At 42.0% G+C, this 18,443-nt stretch overlaps 1 protein-coding gene across 6 annotated transcripts in view; it reads right to left on the reverse strand.

Moving 5' to 3' along the window:
• The window catches only part of TRAPPC9 (trafficking protein particle complex subunit 9), a 649,394-nt gene that overhangs the window by 578,710 nt on the left and 52,241 nt on the right, over positions 1-18,443 (reverse strand). For all 6 annotated transcript variants that reach the window (XM_063079205.1, XM_063079204.1, XM_063079202.1 and 3 more), the window contains one exon: positions 7,982-8,198. In XM_063079205.1, coding sequence (XP_062935275.1) covers positions 7,982-8,198 — 217 coding nt within the window. The remainder of the gene's footprint in view (positions 1-7,981; positions 8,199-18,443) is intronic.

Here is an 18,443-nt window from a genome sequence, read left to right on the forward strand (position 1 = left end):
AACGATCATGATAATGTGTTGAACTTTCAGAAGGAAAGAACAGAGATGTGGTTACTAGAGGTGAGGAAAACGGGAGGGGGAGCAGGGCTAGCAAGAAATTGGTTAATGGTCACAAGGAATGATTATATTCTGTAATAATCAATCTCGGAAGTAGATAAATTGGTTTTTGATTTTTACAGGTTCACAGCTGGCAGTTTTGCCTTTGGTCTCAGATGAGACTTGGGACATTTAAGTTGGTGCTGGAACAGGCTAAGACTTTAGGGACTGTTGGGATGGAATGATTTTATTTTGTATGTGAGAGTGGCATGAGTTTTGGGGAGCCGGGGCAGAACGACAGCATATAGATGTGCTGTCACCTAAAACTCATGGAAATCTGATCCCCAATGTGGCAGTGTTGGGAGCTGTTTAAGTCATGGGGGCGGATCCGAAATGAATGGATTAATGCTCTCCCTGGGTGTGGTAGTGAGTGAGTTCTCGCAGCTCTATTAGTTCCCACAAGAGCTGGTTGTTTAAAAGACCCTGGCACCTCCCCTCTCTCTCTCTTGCTTCCTCTCACTATGTGATCTGTTTGTACCCGCCGGCTGCCTGCTGCTTTCCACCATGAGTAGAAGCAGCCTGAGGACCGCACCAGATGCAGCTGTTCCAGAATCGTAAGCCAAATAAACCTTTGTTCTTTACAAATCACCCAGTCTCAGGTGTTCTGTTATAGCAACACAGAAACAGACTAATACAATGAACATGCTAATTATTCCTATCTGATCATCACACATTATACACAGGTAGTAATAGTCAACTCTGTACCCCACAAATATGTTTAATCAATTGTTTTTTAATAAAAAAGAAAAAGAAAGAATAAATTTAATTAAGAAGCTAAAATCAATGTTGTGACTAACCTAGACATGAATTCAAAAAAAACCCAATTTAACTAATCTCAACACTACCATATCAAGGTTTTTTCACATAAGGATTGAGTGTATATTACTTTGCTGATTTCTTTTTAAATAGATAATGATCCGGTTCCTACTATAGGCAATTATGAGTAAGACTGAGTATGAATCTTAACAGTAAATAGTGTGCAAGTCAGAATTTCTATGTGATTCAAGGTGCTCCTACTATAAAATATTTCTTTTACTTAAGACAGATTTGCAGCATGTGACCCAATGATAAAATTTTCAACACTCTTATAATCGAAAAGTTCACCAATGTGGGGGCTTATTGAATACATCAACTGGGTCCTTCTGGCAAATCTAGTTGCTCTACCAGTCCCTTTCATACGAGTTCCTGGGGAAAATTTAATCCTTTGTTCAAAAGGCTGAGCAAAAGGTATGACCAAAAATCTCCACATACAGCAACACAAATAAGATCGAAATGGTAATAAGTAGCCCCCGTAAGCTGGCAAATCTGTGTTCCTATCTCGACTTTCTACACAGCACACATCTGTGTTCGTACCTTGACTTTCTGTAACGAGCTAGTGAAAATGCTCATTCCAGGTAAGAGAATGAATACATTTCAGGACCTGAGAATACAGACAATTCACCTTTTATTCACAGGTACAGGGTTTTAGCAGATTTCCATTTAATTCTCTGAGAAATGTTTAACGCAGTCCAGAGCAATAGTGGAGACAGGGTTTTAAGTGATTTTTATTTTTTGTTAAAATATAGCCAGCTGACAGTTACCATTTTTACTGTATTTGATCTAACTCCCTTATCCTCTTTCCCTAACCCCTTTCACAAAATGATGGCGAAAATCTCCTCCTGAAACAGACGTTGAAGTAAAAAGTGCCAAATCACTTGAAAGCAGGCCTACTTATTTTTCAAAAGAAATACGTTCCATTCATCAGACTTGAAAATTAAGAGCAAGAAACAAATTCTGTTCAATAAATGGCAACAAGCACAGTATTGCAGCTGCTCATTAAGATCTGGTCCTGTTTTACACATCACCCACTTGGACCTCCACATGGGCCAGCACAGGGACACGGTGAGACACAGGGGTGTCTGCTCTCAGGGATCACAGGCTAGTGGGGGAGGCTAGATGTTAGTAACAGCTCTCATTTTTATTACATGTACTTGCAAAGTGCTATGGGGAAGAACAACAGGATTCAATGAAGGGAAAAAATAAAAGGATTCCACTTAGGCCTGAGGGACCACAGGGGACCTCTCTGAAGAAATGGCATTTGGCTGAGACCTGGAGTCAGACAGATAAGGAGCAGAGAGGAGCATTCCTGCAAGCAGGACTGCAGATGGAGGCACTTTTAGATGTCACAGGTAAGTAGCCCAGTACAAAGAAAAAATTAAGACAACTCCTAGTATAACTTGCATAAAACCCAGATGGCTTGCTTTTACCCTGAAGCCAGCCTGGAGTTATATTCAAAGAATACAAAAAAAGTAACTGAAAGCAATTTAAATCTTTCCTGAAGTCTCTCAGAAGCATACCAAATGGGGATTCCATCCACACTGCACACAGAAACCTCTTAAGATACACTTTCTCTTCTCTCTGTAAAGCAATAGTGTGACTGTTCTAAAGACCCTCTCTTCTCTCTTCCCGAACACCACTCACGCCCAACCAAATTTCTCTGGAATGAATTTCTCTGCAGCCTAAATGGGCTTAGACACTCAACCCTCCTCTTCTCAGACTTTTGAGTCTGTTCTCTTCTCCTCAACCAGTAATTCTTAGCCTTTTAAGTGTAAATCCTACATGTTTCTAGGTCTTGTTCAGTTATTTTTGCCCTTAATTCTAATCAACACAGCCAAAGGGCCGGAGATGGGGGCTACCCTAGCAACATACACTTCCTCTCAGGAGGCACAGGCCTTGCGAGCCCGACGCTCGTGCATTTTCTTTTACCCTCTCACATTGGCCTGGGGGAAGCTATGGAGAGAGCTCTAGACTCAGACCAGAAATCACACCTGACAGTAATAACATCAAACATTTGCTGAGCACTGTCCTAAGCGCTGCACAAGGACTGACTTCCTCAATCCTTATAACAACCTCCACACTGTAGACAGTCCCCAACTTATGATGGTTCAACTTACGATTTTTTTTTTTTTTACCTTAGGAGGAGTTAATGCGGGTATCACATGCATTTTCAACTTATGATATTTTCAACTTACGATGGGTTTAGTGGAATGTAACATTGTAAATAGAAAAGAATCTACAGATAAAACTAGTATCTCATTTTACAGATGAGGAAACAGAGACAACAGGACACCGTGTCACTTGGCCAAGGTCACAGAGGTAGTCAGTAATGGTGTCTCACACTCTCACCAGCTACAGACCCTAGCGATAACACTTCACCTTGCCAAGTCTCCCTTCTCTTGCACATCACACGGAGCTCACAGTCCCCACGCACTAAGCCGTGAGCCACAACATTACACACATGGAACTGTTCGCCATCAGCCACAGCCAGCCTTGGTGTGGACTGGAAAGAGACACCCCCCTGGGCAAGTGCAGCCTGCAGATACGAAACTCAGCAAGGCATGCACAGAAAGTCCCTGTGTGGGAAACAGGCAAGGGCACCCCTTCATCTGGACTCACCCACCCAGGAGTCAAGCAGACAGCTGGGCAAATGGGACCCCATGGCCCTATGCAAGCCACACTGCAGGCAGTGACCCTGGCCAGCAGAGCAGCCACTCTAGATATGTCGCCTAAAATACCAGGAAATAGTGAAGAAAATGTGAGCAATCACCTTTCGTGAACAATCAATTTTTCATAACATTCAACTAGGACAATTTATAAAAATATCCCTGACTTTAAGACTCACCGTAAAGCGACAGTAATCAAAACAGTGTGGTAATGGCAAAAGAACAAACAAATAGACCAATGGACCAGAACAGAGAGCCTAGAAACAGACCCATGTAAATATAGTCAACTGACCTTCCACAAAGGAGCAAAGACAGTCTTTTCAACAACTGGTACTGGAACAACTGGAGATCCACAAGCCAAAAGACTGAATCTAGACACAGATCTTACATTCTTCACAAAAGTTAACTCAAAATGGATCATAGACCTAAATGTAAAACTCAAAACTATAAAACTCCTAGACGTTAACATGGGAGAAAATATAGGTGACCTTTTAGATATAAAATGGAAGGTATGATCCATGAAAGAACTGATAAGCTAGACTTCCTTAAAGTTAAGAACGTCTGCTCCACATAAGACACTATAAAGAGAACGAGATTACAAGACACAGATTGGGAGAAAATACTTGTAAAACACATACTTGATAAAGGACTGTTATCCAAACTATACAAAGGCCTCTTAAGAAAACAATCCAATTAAAAAATGGGCAAAAGATCTGAAGAGACACCTCACCAAAGAAGATATACGGATGACAAATAAGCATGTAAAAAAGCTCAGCCTCGACAGCGAGACCGCATCCAGCCTGCAAGCACAGGCCCCTTGCCCTCTCCACTCTGCCACCACCTGTTCAGACCCTCTAGCCAGCTCACCATGGACAATATTGCTGCGCTCATCATCGACAACAGCACTGGCATGTGCAAGGCCAGCTTCGTGGACAATGATGGCCCCCCAGGCCGTCTTCCCTTCCATAGTGGAGTGCCCGTGGCACCAGGGCATGATGGTGGGTATGGGCCAGAAGGACTCCTATGTGGGTGACAAAGCCCAGAGCAAGAGAGGCATCCTGACTCAGAAGGACCCTATTGAGCATGGCATCGTCACCAACTGGGACGATATGGTGAAGATCTGGCACCACACCTTCTACAATGAGCTGTGTGTGGCCCCCGAGGAGCACCCCGTGCTGCTGACCAAGGCCCCACTGAACCCCAAGGCCAACTATGAAAAGATGACCCAGATCATGTTTGAGACCTTCAACATCCCAGCCATGTATGTGGCTATCCAGGCTGTGCTGCCCTTGTATGCCTCTTGCTATACCACTGGCATTGTGATAGACTCTGGTGACAGGGTCACCTCACACTGTGCCCATCTACAAGAGGTACACCTCCCCCATGCCATCCTGCATCTGGACCTGGCTAGCTGGGACCTGACAGACTACCTCATGAAGACCCTCACTGAGCACAGCTACAACTTCAGCACCACGGCTAAGTGGGAAATCGTGCATGATATTGACAATGGGTTTATCACATATGGCATTTATTGTGTTGAGATATTTTCCTTCTATACCTAATTTTCTGAGAGTCTTTATCATGAAGGGATGCTGAATTATGTCAAATGCTTTTTCTATGTCTATTGAGATGATCATATGGTTTTTGTCTTTGATTTTGTTGATGTGGTATACTAGATTTATTGACTTGCATATACTGAACCATCCTTGTATCCCTGGGATGAATCCTACTTGATTGTGGTGTATAATTTTTTTGATGTGTCGCTGTATTCTGATTGCTAATATTTTCTTGAGAATTTTTGCAACTATGTTTATAAGAGATAAAGCTCTGCAGTTTTCTTTTTTTTTGTTATATCTTTGTCTGGTTTTGGTATGAGGGTGATGACTTTGGGAGAATAGCTTCTTTCGATTTTTTGGAATAGTTTGAAGAGAATTGTTATTAATTCATCTTTAGAGGTTTGATATCTCATTGAGTTTCCTTAGATTGTTTCCTTAGATTGCTCGGAATTCCCATTCACTCATTTCAAGGATTTTCTGCTCTATAGGATCTGGTACTTGAGAATTACTGTATTCCTTTGATGGTGTCATATTTTCTTGGTTTCTCATATTTCTAGTATTTCTACATTGATGTTTGGTCATTTGGTACAGCACTTACTTCTTCTTTTACTCTGGAATGGGCTTTGAGGAGAAAGACATCTCTTCTTTTTCTGGTCTCTGCTGGTGACTCTCCTGTGTCAATGCAGTGGGCCACCTGCACAGCGGATATGTCTGTTACTGTGGTGGTGAGCCACCTCTGTGGCAGCAGTGGCTGGTGTGGACCACCCTGACAGAAACGGTGCTTTCGACATGTTCCTGCCTTCTGCCAGGCAGGGGTGGGGGCTGCCTGAAGCTCATGCCTAGGTCCCCAGGCATGCTCCTGCCTTCTGCCAGGCAGCAAGGTCTGCCCGCAGCTTCTGCCTAGATCCCTGAGCATGCTTCTGCCTTCTGCCAGGCAGTGGGGGCTGCCCGTGGCTCTTGCCTCTATGTACCCAATTTAAAAAGGGAACATAGGCCACAAAAATAGAAAAGTGTACGAACTGCCCTAATCACCACTCTGCCTGCCCAGTCTTGCCCCCATGGCTCCAGAGAAGCAGGACATCTAAGGCCCTAAAGACAAAAATTCATGGCTGCTTCATTCCTATGAGGATTTTGAGGGGACTCAGAGGATTTTCAACCGCTCCTGAGCACACCTGCCTGCACAACAGGCCACAGCAGAAGTGCTCTCACTTGACTGCAAAGTCATGCCACACCCAGGCTTAGGTCTTTTCCCTCCAGAGAAGTAAAGACACAGGACTACGTTTGTTCAATCCCAGCTCCCCTTCACTCCCCTCTACTGCCTGCCTGACAAGACCCCTCCTGCTATGCTACTCACTAAGCCTCCCTTTCTCTTCCAAACCCCAGTGCCCTCCTTTTAACATTTTAGGAAAATGTTTTTAAGTAATCTTGTCCAAGAAATGATTTTAGATATCACTGTGTTCTCAGCCAGGAGCTGGGCAAAATACAGTCAGCATGCCAAATCTGGCCCACCACCTATTTTTTAAATAAAGTTTTACTGGTGCACATATTGTCTATAGCAGCAGAGCTGAGTAGCTGCAGCAGAGACCATATAGTCCACAAAGCCTAAAATATTTACTATCCAGCCCTTCACAGAAAAAGTTTGCTGACCTCTGGTCTAAGCTAGTCAGAATTCATCCAGAGAATCTGATTTAATAGACATGGATTCTACCAAATTAAAGTTGCTGCTTTGGGAAGATGGCTGGAATGGTAAAAGTCTGAAGAGGTTAACTTGTGTGGAGAACATGGCAATTGGAGACATACAGATCAGAGAAAGGCTCTGGAAGGACCTGACAGCTCACTGCAAACATCTGGAGGGTTGTCATTTGCCAGAACTGCCTGTTTATTTTTCTTTTAAAGGGCAGGAACCATCGCGTCACTCACTTAACACACCACATGCCACAGGGCAAGAGCACAGCAAATCACCTGTTGAATCCTTGTACAAAAAAATTAAGTAGATATGTCTTGAGGTATTCCAGTAGGTGAAATGATTTCTTCATGAAGAAACATGATTTTTTTTTTTTTCAATCTGGGGTACAGCCCTAATAATCAGAATTATCCAAAAGCAGAACCAAACTCATCATTAAGACCACAACCTCCTCCAGTCAGCAAAGGCCTTTAAGTTGACATATGTGACCATATAAAGATGACCCTAGAGAATCCCTTTTTGCTCTGATGGGACAATAACCTAGATAAACGAGTTCTTTTCCTATCTAGAAGTATACGCCTTCATCAACTCTAGATTTGAACTGGAGAAACATGCTATATGTTCCCTACCTAAAACAGAAACCAAAAAAATGTTTTTTCTCCTAATAATCAAATTTTTCCTAGTACCGGGCATTATACTTCTGTGTACTTGTTATTAGACTTAAAGCTTTATTTTTAATATGTATTACCCTGCATTAATATTGCAGAATAAGAATTTACCAACAAAGGCATAGCTACCTGTGTACACACATACCCAAGTATATGTACTGCTGCTTCATTGATTTTTGCTAACTTAACTAAATTTCATAAGATAAGTAAAAGTTATTAGGTAATTCAAATGTTTCATTGATGACACCCCATGCCAATGAAGTCAAGGGCAATCTCTGACTCCCACTGATATTTAAGAATGAGGGCCACAAAGCAAGCACCACTCCTTTTTGTCATGATCTTATTATTTTAAGTACCCAAGTACAGGGCAGCGTTAGGCATCTTTGAACTGCCAGCACGAATCACAGTGTCTGCCAGGTAGAGTAGATGCTGAAACAACGCATGATTAATTGTACTGAAGCTACATTTTCGTTCCAACAACAGGATTTCCTGTACCTTTGTTGAAGTCTTTTGGATCCAGGGACAGACTGTAGCCAGGCAGCGTCTCCAGGAGGAGCTTGTAGCAGGCCCTCCACCCGGGCTCTGCGATGCTGGGGGCCACGCACTGCATGGCAGCCACGCGCTTGAAAAATGCCGACTTACGATGGAAGCCGATGAGCTCGTAGAGCTCGGACAGGATGCTGTAGCGCTGTATTTTTTCCTCTTCAGAAAGCTGAAGTACAGAGAGAAAGTAAAGTCTTCTAAGACAAACTTACAAATGAAAAAAGGACACATTAAAAAAAATAGTTTTCTTCGCAAAACAAAGACCTGATGAAACATCAAAGAGAAGGAAACCTCATTACCAGCACTGTGACCCGACAGTATTGAAAAAAGCACTCAGCAGCTTTTGAGGAAGCTCTGAAACCTTTCATGAGCTGCACTGCTTCAAGTACATCCTGCCCTTTTGCTAATAAGGCCCAGATTCTCCGGAACAAAGCACAAAAGACATCTACTTTAATTCCCTTAGAGAAGAAAAGAAACAAGAGTTCATCCAGACAATTTTGGCAGGGACTTTCATCAAATACAAAATGTCTTAAAACACAGGAATACATAAACACAGAATATATAGACCCACGTAACTAGACAGCAAATTGTTAGTAATAACACTACCTTACTTAGACTTAAGACTTCATGGCTCACAAAAAGTTTTCTTTCATCTAATACTGAACTGAATTCTCCCAACAACCCTGTAATGTAGTAATAACCTGTTTCCGAAGCACATGCAATATGCCAGCAAACTTAACATACCTGATTTAATCAACACAACAATCCCATGAGCTATTATTACCTAGCTCAGAGATTAGGACACTGGAATCTCAGAGAGGCATGAAAAACCTGAGCAAAACCACACAGCCAAAAATTGTCAGAGACAAGAGCTGACTTTGGGTACAAGCTCTGCTCACTGCATGGCATCCACCTCACTGCATCCCAGCTGCCTTTAGAGGAGGGAAGGCAGAACCCACACTCTGCCTAAGGCCTCGCCTCTTATGGAAGCGGTTCTCTCCCTCTCCCACCCTTGACAGTGAGTCTATTTCCTAGATATTTCTGGGAACCATAGTTTGAACGCCCTTCCAACTGCACTTTCATCTCTCCCATCCATTTCCTCTTCTCCAGGCTCACTCCCATGGCCCTTGCTTGGGCCCTGGTTAGTCTAGAAGACTAAGCTCAGTGGTCTTCCCAACACCTTTCCCTACCTCCCTTAATAAATCCTGACTTGAATTGAATGTCCCCCTAAAACTTAATTTCTACTGTAGCTGTTGAGAGTGGAAAATCCTATTATGGTAACTAAAAGGTGGAGCCTTGAAGAGGTGATTGGACTGTGAGGACCCTGCCATAGTGAATGGTTTAATGGTGGTCGTGGGCATGGTTCTGAGGACTTTAAAAGGACAGTGCATGAGGATCTCTCTCTCTCTCTCTGCTCTGCCATTTCTGCCATGTGAGACCCCTGCATTGCTGTAAAGCCACCACCAGAGAAGACCCTCACCAGACGTGTTCCCCAGACTTTGGACTTCCCAGCCTCCGAAACTGTAAGCAATAAATTTCATTTTCTTACAAATTACCAACTTTCAGGTATTTATACAAACAACAGAAACAGACTAATACACATCCACATATACCTGTCAGACTTAACCTTCCTGAAGCATAGTCAGGGCCCATCACTGCAGCTACAGTTTGAATGTTTGTGTCCCCTCAGAATTCATATGTTGAAACCCTAACCCCCAAGGAGATGGTATTAGAAGATGGGGCCTTTGGGAGGTACTCAGGTCATGAGGGTACACCCTTATCAGTGAGATTAGTGCCCTTATAAAAGAGACCCCAGAGAGACCTGCCTCACCCCTTCCACCGTGTGAGGACACCGTGAAAAGACAGCCATCTACGAACCAGAAAGTGGGCCTCACCAGACACCAAATCTACCAGTGCCTTGATCATGAACTTCCAGTTTCCAGAACTGTGAGAAATAAATTTCTGTTTTTCTCATCACACATTGTATACATTTATTGATATTCAAACTCTGTACCCCACAAATACATATAATCAATACATTTCAATAAAAAAAAATTAAGCACTGACTCTGAACGGAAAAAAAATTTTTCTGTTGTTCATAAGCCACCTGGTCTTTGGTATTTTGTTACAGCAACCTGAATGGACTGAGACAACTCCCATCTCAAAACCACTCAGGAACCCTTCATTACTGTAAAATGAGATCCGAATGCCTTCACGGGCACACCTGGTGCTCGTCAGTTAGCTCCAAGCTGCCCTGATACCTCAAAGTCCCACTGCCTACCTGTCATCAGCCAAACTGCACAGCTCGAATTCTTTCTTCTCAACACGTGTTTACTGAATGCAGACTCTGGGCCAGCCACTCTTATGGCTGGGGACACAACACTGACCAAAACAGGCCAAGAACCCTGCCCTCAGGGGCCTCCACACCAGTGACAGTCTAGTCCTCCTGGCTTGGAATCAGTGGGGAAGATGACAATACACTGGTGCACAGAGAAATAAAATAACCGCTCTAAGTGCAGCAAAACACACTATGACCTAGGATAACAGGGACAGAGCAGACTCTACTTTAGCCAACAGGGTGAAGATGTCCAGGGTACACAGCTCCGCTCTCTCTCGGCCTGAAGGGCCCCTCTTTCGCCCACGGTCCACGGCACACTCTTCAGGGGCTTGTCTTGATGCCCCAGCTGAGAGCTGTGCTTCACTCCCCGATTCTCACCACCCCGTGACTGGGCCCCATGACGCCATCTCTCTCTCCTGCATCACTTGCACGCATGGCAACTCTCGGCCACCTCGCAGGCCACCAGACATTTTCTAGAGTGGTGGTGTCACTTCACGCTCACCAGCGATGTGTGGGAATTGCCATCACACCCCACAGTCACTAATGTTGGATGTGGTTGGTCTTTTTAATTTTAGCCATTCTGGTGGCTTTAATTTGCATTTCCCTGATAACTGATGGTGTTGAACATTTTTTTTGTATGATTACTGGCCACTTGTATATCTTCCCTTGTGAAGTGTTTATTCAAATCTTCTGAAAGCTTTAAAAATTAGATCGTTTGTTATTGACTTGTAGGAGTTCTTTATGTATTCTGAATGTAAGTCCTTAGTCATGTATGTTTTGCAAATATCTTTTCCTGGTATGTTGCCAATTTATTTTCCTGAGGGAACCTTTTGATTAGCAGAAACATTTCATTGTGATGTAGCTCACTTTATCAATTTTTTTCTTTTAGGGTTAGGGTTTTATGTGTCCTTTTCTAAGAAACATTTGCCCAAGGTCTCAAAGATATTTTCCTATGTTTTCTTCTAGAAGCTTTACGTTCAGGTTTATTATCCACGGATATTAAAATATGAGCAGGACCCAGTCTGTGCTTTCCAGGAGCATACAGTACAGCTGCAGAAAGAACCAGCGCACGGGGGTACCAACCGTGGCAAGAGGATGACGGAGGATGACAGAGGATGACAGAGATCTGTGAGGGAGAGGCAGGCGCACTTAACAGCGCCTTATTCACAAACCTGCAAACTCCTAGACCTTCAGCTGCACCCCCTCTGTGCCAAATGTGATAAAAGGTGCTGGGGAGATAAACAGTGACCTTAGCCAGTGCCCTTGATGAGACCAGTATCTAAAGTAAGACAGCCAGGGTAAGATCACAAGCCTTGGCCTCCAGTCCTACGGAGTTCCCATTGATTCGTTCACGGGGCCCATTTAAGAATGAAAGGTTGTTATACTCTGATAAGTAATATATTCTTTATTCTTCTTTTTATCATTTGAATGTAATAAGAAAGCAAAGAATAAACACTATATTACAAATAGATTTCAAATCACTTCAAGCCCTAAAAAAGATCTTTAGTGGGAAAAGCTTGGGCACAACTGCTTTGGAGCAATAGGCAGACACTTGACTGAAAAGCTTCTCATTAGCCACAGCTCGTGAGACTCAGGACAAAGCTGTGTTAGGTCGGCACGGACACCTACAGCACAAGGAGCTGGGGAATACAGAATGGCCCCGAGCAAAATGCTAGGCCACGCTCCTCATGAAATCTTGAAATGAAATCAAATCCCCAAACTCATTTCCAACCTGCCGCTCTTTTAGGGAGTATTAATCAGCACATCTTTGTTCTAATTTTTCAGTAGGCTGCACAGTCACGAAGTCTGAGCTCAGGGACCAGATGCTTACGTGCAGTTCCAACGCAAGTGGCTCCAAGACCACTCAAGACAAGTAGCTTTACTCTCAGGCAGACTCTCTGGGGAATTCAATATTAATTCACCATTCCATTTCCAACTTGAAAGTAAGTTTAGGCCTGCTTTATTCTGCTAATAAGAAAGTGGTAATATCAGTGGAAAACTCCAGACACAGAACTAGCCTACCGACTCTGGCAGGATGATACAGGGAGAAACAGACTAGAGTCAGAAAGTCCTGAGTTCTGGTGCAAATCTGTACATCACTATCTTCAGCACTTTCCTTATCTACAAGATAGGACTGTAGATTAAATCAACAGTCAGTAGATTTAACATAATTAAATCTAATCTAATTATGATAGTTAGAAAGACTACTGAAATAATGTGGACACTTTCGCATAGGCCTTAAACTCTCAGTGAGTGTCCAAGAAATAGGAAATATTGTTGTTAATGCCTCTGAAATCATAGGTTCTAACCCTAACTTAAACAGCCAAAGATACTCTAGAAAATGCCTTAACCCCGTCCACCTTCTCAAACACGAGAACTTGTGATGATCTGAAGAACACAGCAGCGGCAGGTGCTTTGGGACACCCTGGTGAGAGGTCTCAGTGATGGGCCGTGGAGGAAAGCAGGATGAAAAACGAGAACACACATCCTCAAGTAGGGAAAACACATTCTGTTTCTCTCCACAATCATTTCTGGCCATAATTACACGGAGAGGAACCATATCTTCAAAATCACACAAAATTTCCATATATGACTGTCAAAAAAGTTTGGAAAGAATGTAACTTTTTTTTCCTACATCCCAGAACAGGGATAATGAGATATGTGTATGTACCAAAGACCTTTCTTTAAAAAGCATTTGCCTAAAGCAATTGAATCCATTTTCAGTTTTAATCATTCAAGGAGAAGAATGAAAGAAAAAAAAGTTAAATAAGACCTGGTCCCTGGACAGTTCACGAGGTAACAGAGGCAGCAGAGAAGCCAAAAGGGAATTGCCCTGCCACATCCCCAGTGCCCAGGAAGAAGATGGATGGAGAGATGGGTGACACAGGGGACATCTGTGCTAGTGCTGGGCTGGTTGGGTGTCAGCAAGTTACAGCCTACAACCTGCTTTTTTTTTTCCTTCTGTAGCCTGTTTTGGTAAACAAAGTTTTCCTGAGACATAAAAAAAATTAAACACAGAATTATCATATGATCCAGCAATTCCACTCCCAAATATATACCCAAGAGAAATGAAAACATGTTCCCACAAAAACTTGGACGTGACAGTGATTTATAATCCATCGTCACGACACTCCTTATGGAAAAGCACTGGGTATTACATTTCTATGTGTCCTCTACTGCCTCAAAACCAAGTGCCGCATGCATGGCAGACTGTCAGTGCTATTTGTTGAATGACTGCAAGGAAGTTGCTGTGCTGACCATCCCTTTTCAGTTGACTGAGAAAGGGTAAACTGATGCATTGCCCCTTTTATAGTATATAAGAGATATTCTCCACATGCAGTTGCATGTCCAATGGATAAGATACATTCCTTGTTGGTTTTTTTTCTTTATTCTGATGTTGATCTTAAAATCAGACATATGCTGATTTTTAAAAAATGTTTCTGACATACTGACATGAGAATAACTAAAAAATTCTAATTAATTTCAAGCCAAATTAGAGAAAAGACTACTTGGTTTCCTTGAGACCTACTTTCACATTTTGATGCATATTGAAACTCTTTTTTTAAATTTATAGCATGGAAATTACGGAATCAAATGTTTTATCCAGAAAAAAAAATGTCAATTGCAAACAATCAGAGCCTTAGATTTGCAGTAAAAATTTTTCTCTAATTTTAAAGTATTCATGAACATGGGCTTTAGAAATTGTTTTCAACAACTGCTTTCTTAAAGTTTCTTGTTTATTGGAATTTGAATGGTGAGCTGTCATTTTTGTTTATAAATACCTATGCATGTAAATAAGTTTAATTTGGATTTATGAATATCCTAGTAGAATATGTTTATATTTCCTTTTTTATATTTTTGAATCATAGTTGATTGCATTTATCTGTGGGTTACAATGCTAAATATCAATACCTGTTAAAAAAAAAAAATTTGTACATGAATGTACATAGCAGTAGCCAAAAGGTTAGAACAACCTGATGTATACCAACAATGAATGGATAAACACAACATAGTATATCCACACAGAGGAATATTACTTGGCCATAAAAAGGAATAAAGTACTGATTCACACTGCAATATGAATGATCCTTGAAAACGTTATGCTGCCTGAATAAGCCAGACACAAAAGGACAGATACTGTCTTTTTAGGTGACAGGCATATGTGTTCGTTGTACTACTCTTGCAACTTTTCTGAAGATTTAAAATCTTTCCAAATAAAACTAAAGTGTAATATGCATTATAAATACACAATAATAAAAATAATCCTTCACAGGAGGGCTTTAAGATTTAAATGCAGAAATGGGTGTAAAGCCCTTGATACAATCCCTTGCATGTCCACAGACGGTCCCTGCTGCCACTGCCGCTCAGAGGAGGGGGTGCCAGTGCCTGCAAGAGCAGCAGGATAAAGCCTGCGTCACAGCAGACTTCACTTCATCCATCCAACAAACATGAGCAAGTGCCTAGTCTATGGCAAGCTTAGCGTTCAGCACAGTGACTACAAAGATGGATATGATACCGTCCCTGCTCTAGCATCTGCATGCATTACCAAACTCTCCTTTTAAAAATGTATCACTTTAATATTCAGCTCAGCTTTAAAGTAACTACTAAGGTAAATCGCTTAGAATTTCTAAAAGCAGTGTCTGTGATACCCTCTGTTTATGCATTTATTTACATCCCGCCTCATTCTACTAAAAGACCTAAAATCAATTTTTTAAATGCATACAATTTAACAATAATAACAACAAAAAGATAAAAATCAGGATAAAAAGAAAATGAGGATTGTAGTTACATGAAACCAGGAGAAGGTTAAATCACAAAAGCACATGTCATGAAGTAGATGTTTTATTAAAGGCAGACTACAGATTCAGCTCTAAGGTTCCTAACAGTTAAAGCAAAAAGAAAGAGAAGATGGGCTACATGATTCACAGTGCCCGTGAGATAAATTATCTGCGCCAGCTGCCCGCATGGCAAATATGACAAGCTCTCATGGCACAGGTACATGGGCCATTCTCCAGTCTCTGGCTTTTCCTTTGATGTTAGTGCTCTCCCTCTCTCATCACTCTACGGGGCTTCAGATGGAGATAGGATACTCCAACTTAGAGACTGGGTCACAGATTCTCACAGCTTTGCAGGCAGCAGCTCCCTCAAATCCCAGCGGGGCATCTTAGGCTCACCTGGTTTGCTCATCTCTGCAGCTGTGACATCTCCCTCAAGAGAGATTTCTTTACATAGCTGTTTCCCATGAAACTCTCTTCTCCTAAAGACAAGGTGTCATGCCATATCCCAGACTCTTGCTCAACCAGGAATTTCTCAGCTCCCTCTCCCGTTTTCCTTCTCCAATAAGGAACTTGGCTTTCCTCCCTCCCACCCAACAGTTTGTGAGAACATAAATGTCCCATAACCCATCTCTGAAAGCCACATACCCTTCTAGCTAAGACTGAACTGTTTCAGCCTTACCTAAGCGGCATTCTTTTACTTTCTCTCTTTCTTCTTATAAAAACCTTTCCTGAATCTCCCCATCTCTCTGATTTTGAGCTTAAACTGACATAAAGTTCTGAGGTTGCAATTATTATGTGCATATATATCAGGCTTTTGCTGGGTTTCCTTAGCAACAGCTTCATTAAACACCTTCATCGAAAATTTTAAAGAGGCTATTCTTATACCTAAACATAGTAGCCTCCATAAAATTTGTATGGCTTTGAAGAGAAAATTAACCAGAGACAAAGAGGTTGTAGTTCTTAATCAATAGTATCATAAGTCAAAATGTTCTTAAATGGCTCAGAATCATTCCTTCACATTAGATTTGCAGGAGGAAAAGGGAGTTGAATTGAATATACACTGATCCTAGAGTATATATTCTCATATCTGCTAAGGTCAGATTTTTTTTCTAGTTTTTCAAACAATTCCTTACTATCACGTTCTCTTCTGTCACTTGCCATTTTCTATTAATGAAAAAATTAAGAAAATTAATTTCAGTCATTTGGGGTTGTTTGGGGGAAGCTGTGTGATGCAGTACACAGAGCTTAGACTTTAGAATCACAACAAACTAGGTTTAAATACCAGTGGTGGTATTTATGAGACAATCCTGAGTACACAGCAAGCTCTCCTGTCCCCGATTTCCTCACCTCTAAAATTCGGTACACTGAAGTACTCAGCAAAATTGTCATGATGATTACAACCAATATCTGTAAAGCACCTAGTGAAATGCATGCAACAAGCTGGATGCTTAACTAGTAGTAAATATTATCAGTGAGTTTCAATTTATCTGATGAGAGAGAGGGGCTTTGCCTTTTCGTTTTCTTTGTGTGGTAACAACTTGTTTTTCCGGGATCACTACCACTAAAGTAGCCCTGACTAGGAGAGTCGTTTATGGTAAGTATCTAGCACTAACACACAGCAGCAAACATCTCAGTTAATAAGTGGCTGTCTGTAAGTCTGTGCACAGGCAAATGGAGAGGCAGAGGTGAGAAAGTTCCTCAGATCTACATGGCAGGGCGTGTTCTTTTCCTTTGTAGAATTGATTAAATTCGTAACTTATTTTTATGTTAATCTGTTTAGTGCCTGTTTCTCCCTCCAGACCTTAAGCCCAGTCAGCGCAGGACCACATCTGTTTTGCTGCCTACTGCATATTCAAGAGCCTGCAGACAGCCTGACACAGCGCTGGGCGCCTGGCCTCGGTATGGACCGCAGTACTTTACGTAAAGGAGAGAGCGACAAGCACACTCTCCAGAGGCCTCTCACCTCTCAAGCTATGGCCTGACTTCAGACAAGTTACACCACCTTTCCTTGGCCTGAAGTACCTCCTTTGCAGATAGGAATAACTGTAGTTGGAACACAGAATTATAAGGATTAAAGGAAATAACCAAGTTCACAAACTATTAAAGTATCTGTTAATGGGTCCTCGACAAACGTGAGCTGCCTTTATTCCTTTGCAGCACTACTAATGAAGCATACACATTGATGGACACTTTCTATACACCACGCAGTGTGGTCAGTACTTTACATGCATCACAAATCGTTTACAACCCACGACAACTCTAGAAGAAGTGAGTATTATCATTCCTGTCTTACGGTTCAGGAAACAGGCTAAGAGAGGTAACCTAACTCTTCCAGGCCACACAGTAAGCAAATGGTGGTTTAAACCTAAGTCTGGGGTGCGAAAGTCTGTGCTCTCTGCACCTCTCACCTCCACCTCACCATTTGCCTGTAAAAACTACATGTCCAACACACAGACGTGTAGACTGCCATTTATTAACTGAAGTGTTTGCTGCCATTTGTTAGTGCTAAATAATTATTATAAACTATTCTCCTAGACAACTAAAGAAAAGATAGGTCAATCCATGTCCCTGCACACAAAGAAGAATTCTGCACTGAATTCTGTAGAGTGAAGAGATCCTTTCCAATACTATTAAATCCAAATGTACTATTGATCAGTTTTTATATTTGTGCAGGGATTCTTAAAGCAGAAAGAACCTGCAATAATCATATCTCAGTTCCTTCCAAAATTTCAACATTAGCCAAAATCATTCCCAGGAATAGACACAATTCATTAATTCCACAATGGAGCACACTTGATCATGAACCAAACGCTTGCTCTATTTCAGAAAAACCACAGACCCTTCTTTTTTTATGGTTATTATAAAATCCCGCCAGAACTCATTATTCTGCTGCCTGCTCATCTGGCAAACACACACGGAGATGAGTCAACTAAAGCAAAGTATCATGTCAGGGAAAGCTCTGCTCCCCAGCAGCAGGAGAGTGGGAAATTTACCCCTGCCAGCACATCCTCATGTGCGAGGGTAGACCAAGCGAACAGCAACAAATGTGCACACGTTTTAAGTCAAAACATTTTATCTTATAAAATGTGTATTATATACCCACCTGTGAAAGCAGCTTTGCAACAAGCCCAAATTTTAGACATTAATTTGCAAAGGTAACTCTGGTTGTTAAGGGCAAGCAAGTGTGAAGAGGCCAACCTCCCCAGGGATTTCTGAGCAGGGCTCTCTCAGCCCAGACGACTGCCCACGCCCAGCTCCCAACCCAACTGTCTGCAGTTACATAGCTTCAGACCTTCTC

The sequence above is a fragment of the Cynocephalus volans genome, chromosome 15, assembly GCF_027409185.1.
Source record: "Cynocephalus volans isolate mCynVol1 chromosome 15, mCynVol1.pri, whole genome shotgun sequence".
Classification (NCBI taxonomy): domain Eukaryota; kingdom Metazoa; phylum Chordata; class Mammalia; order Dermoptera; family Cynocephalidae; genus Cynocephalus; species Cynocephalus volans.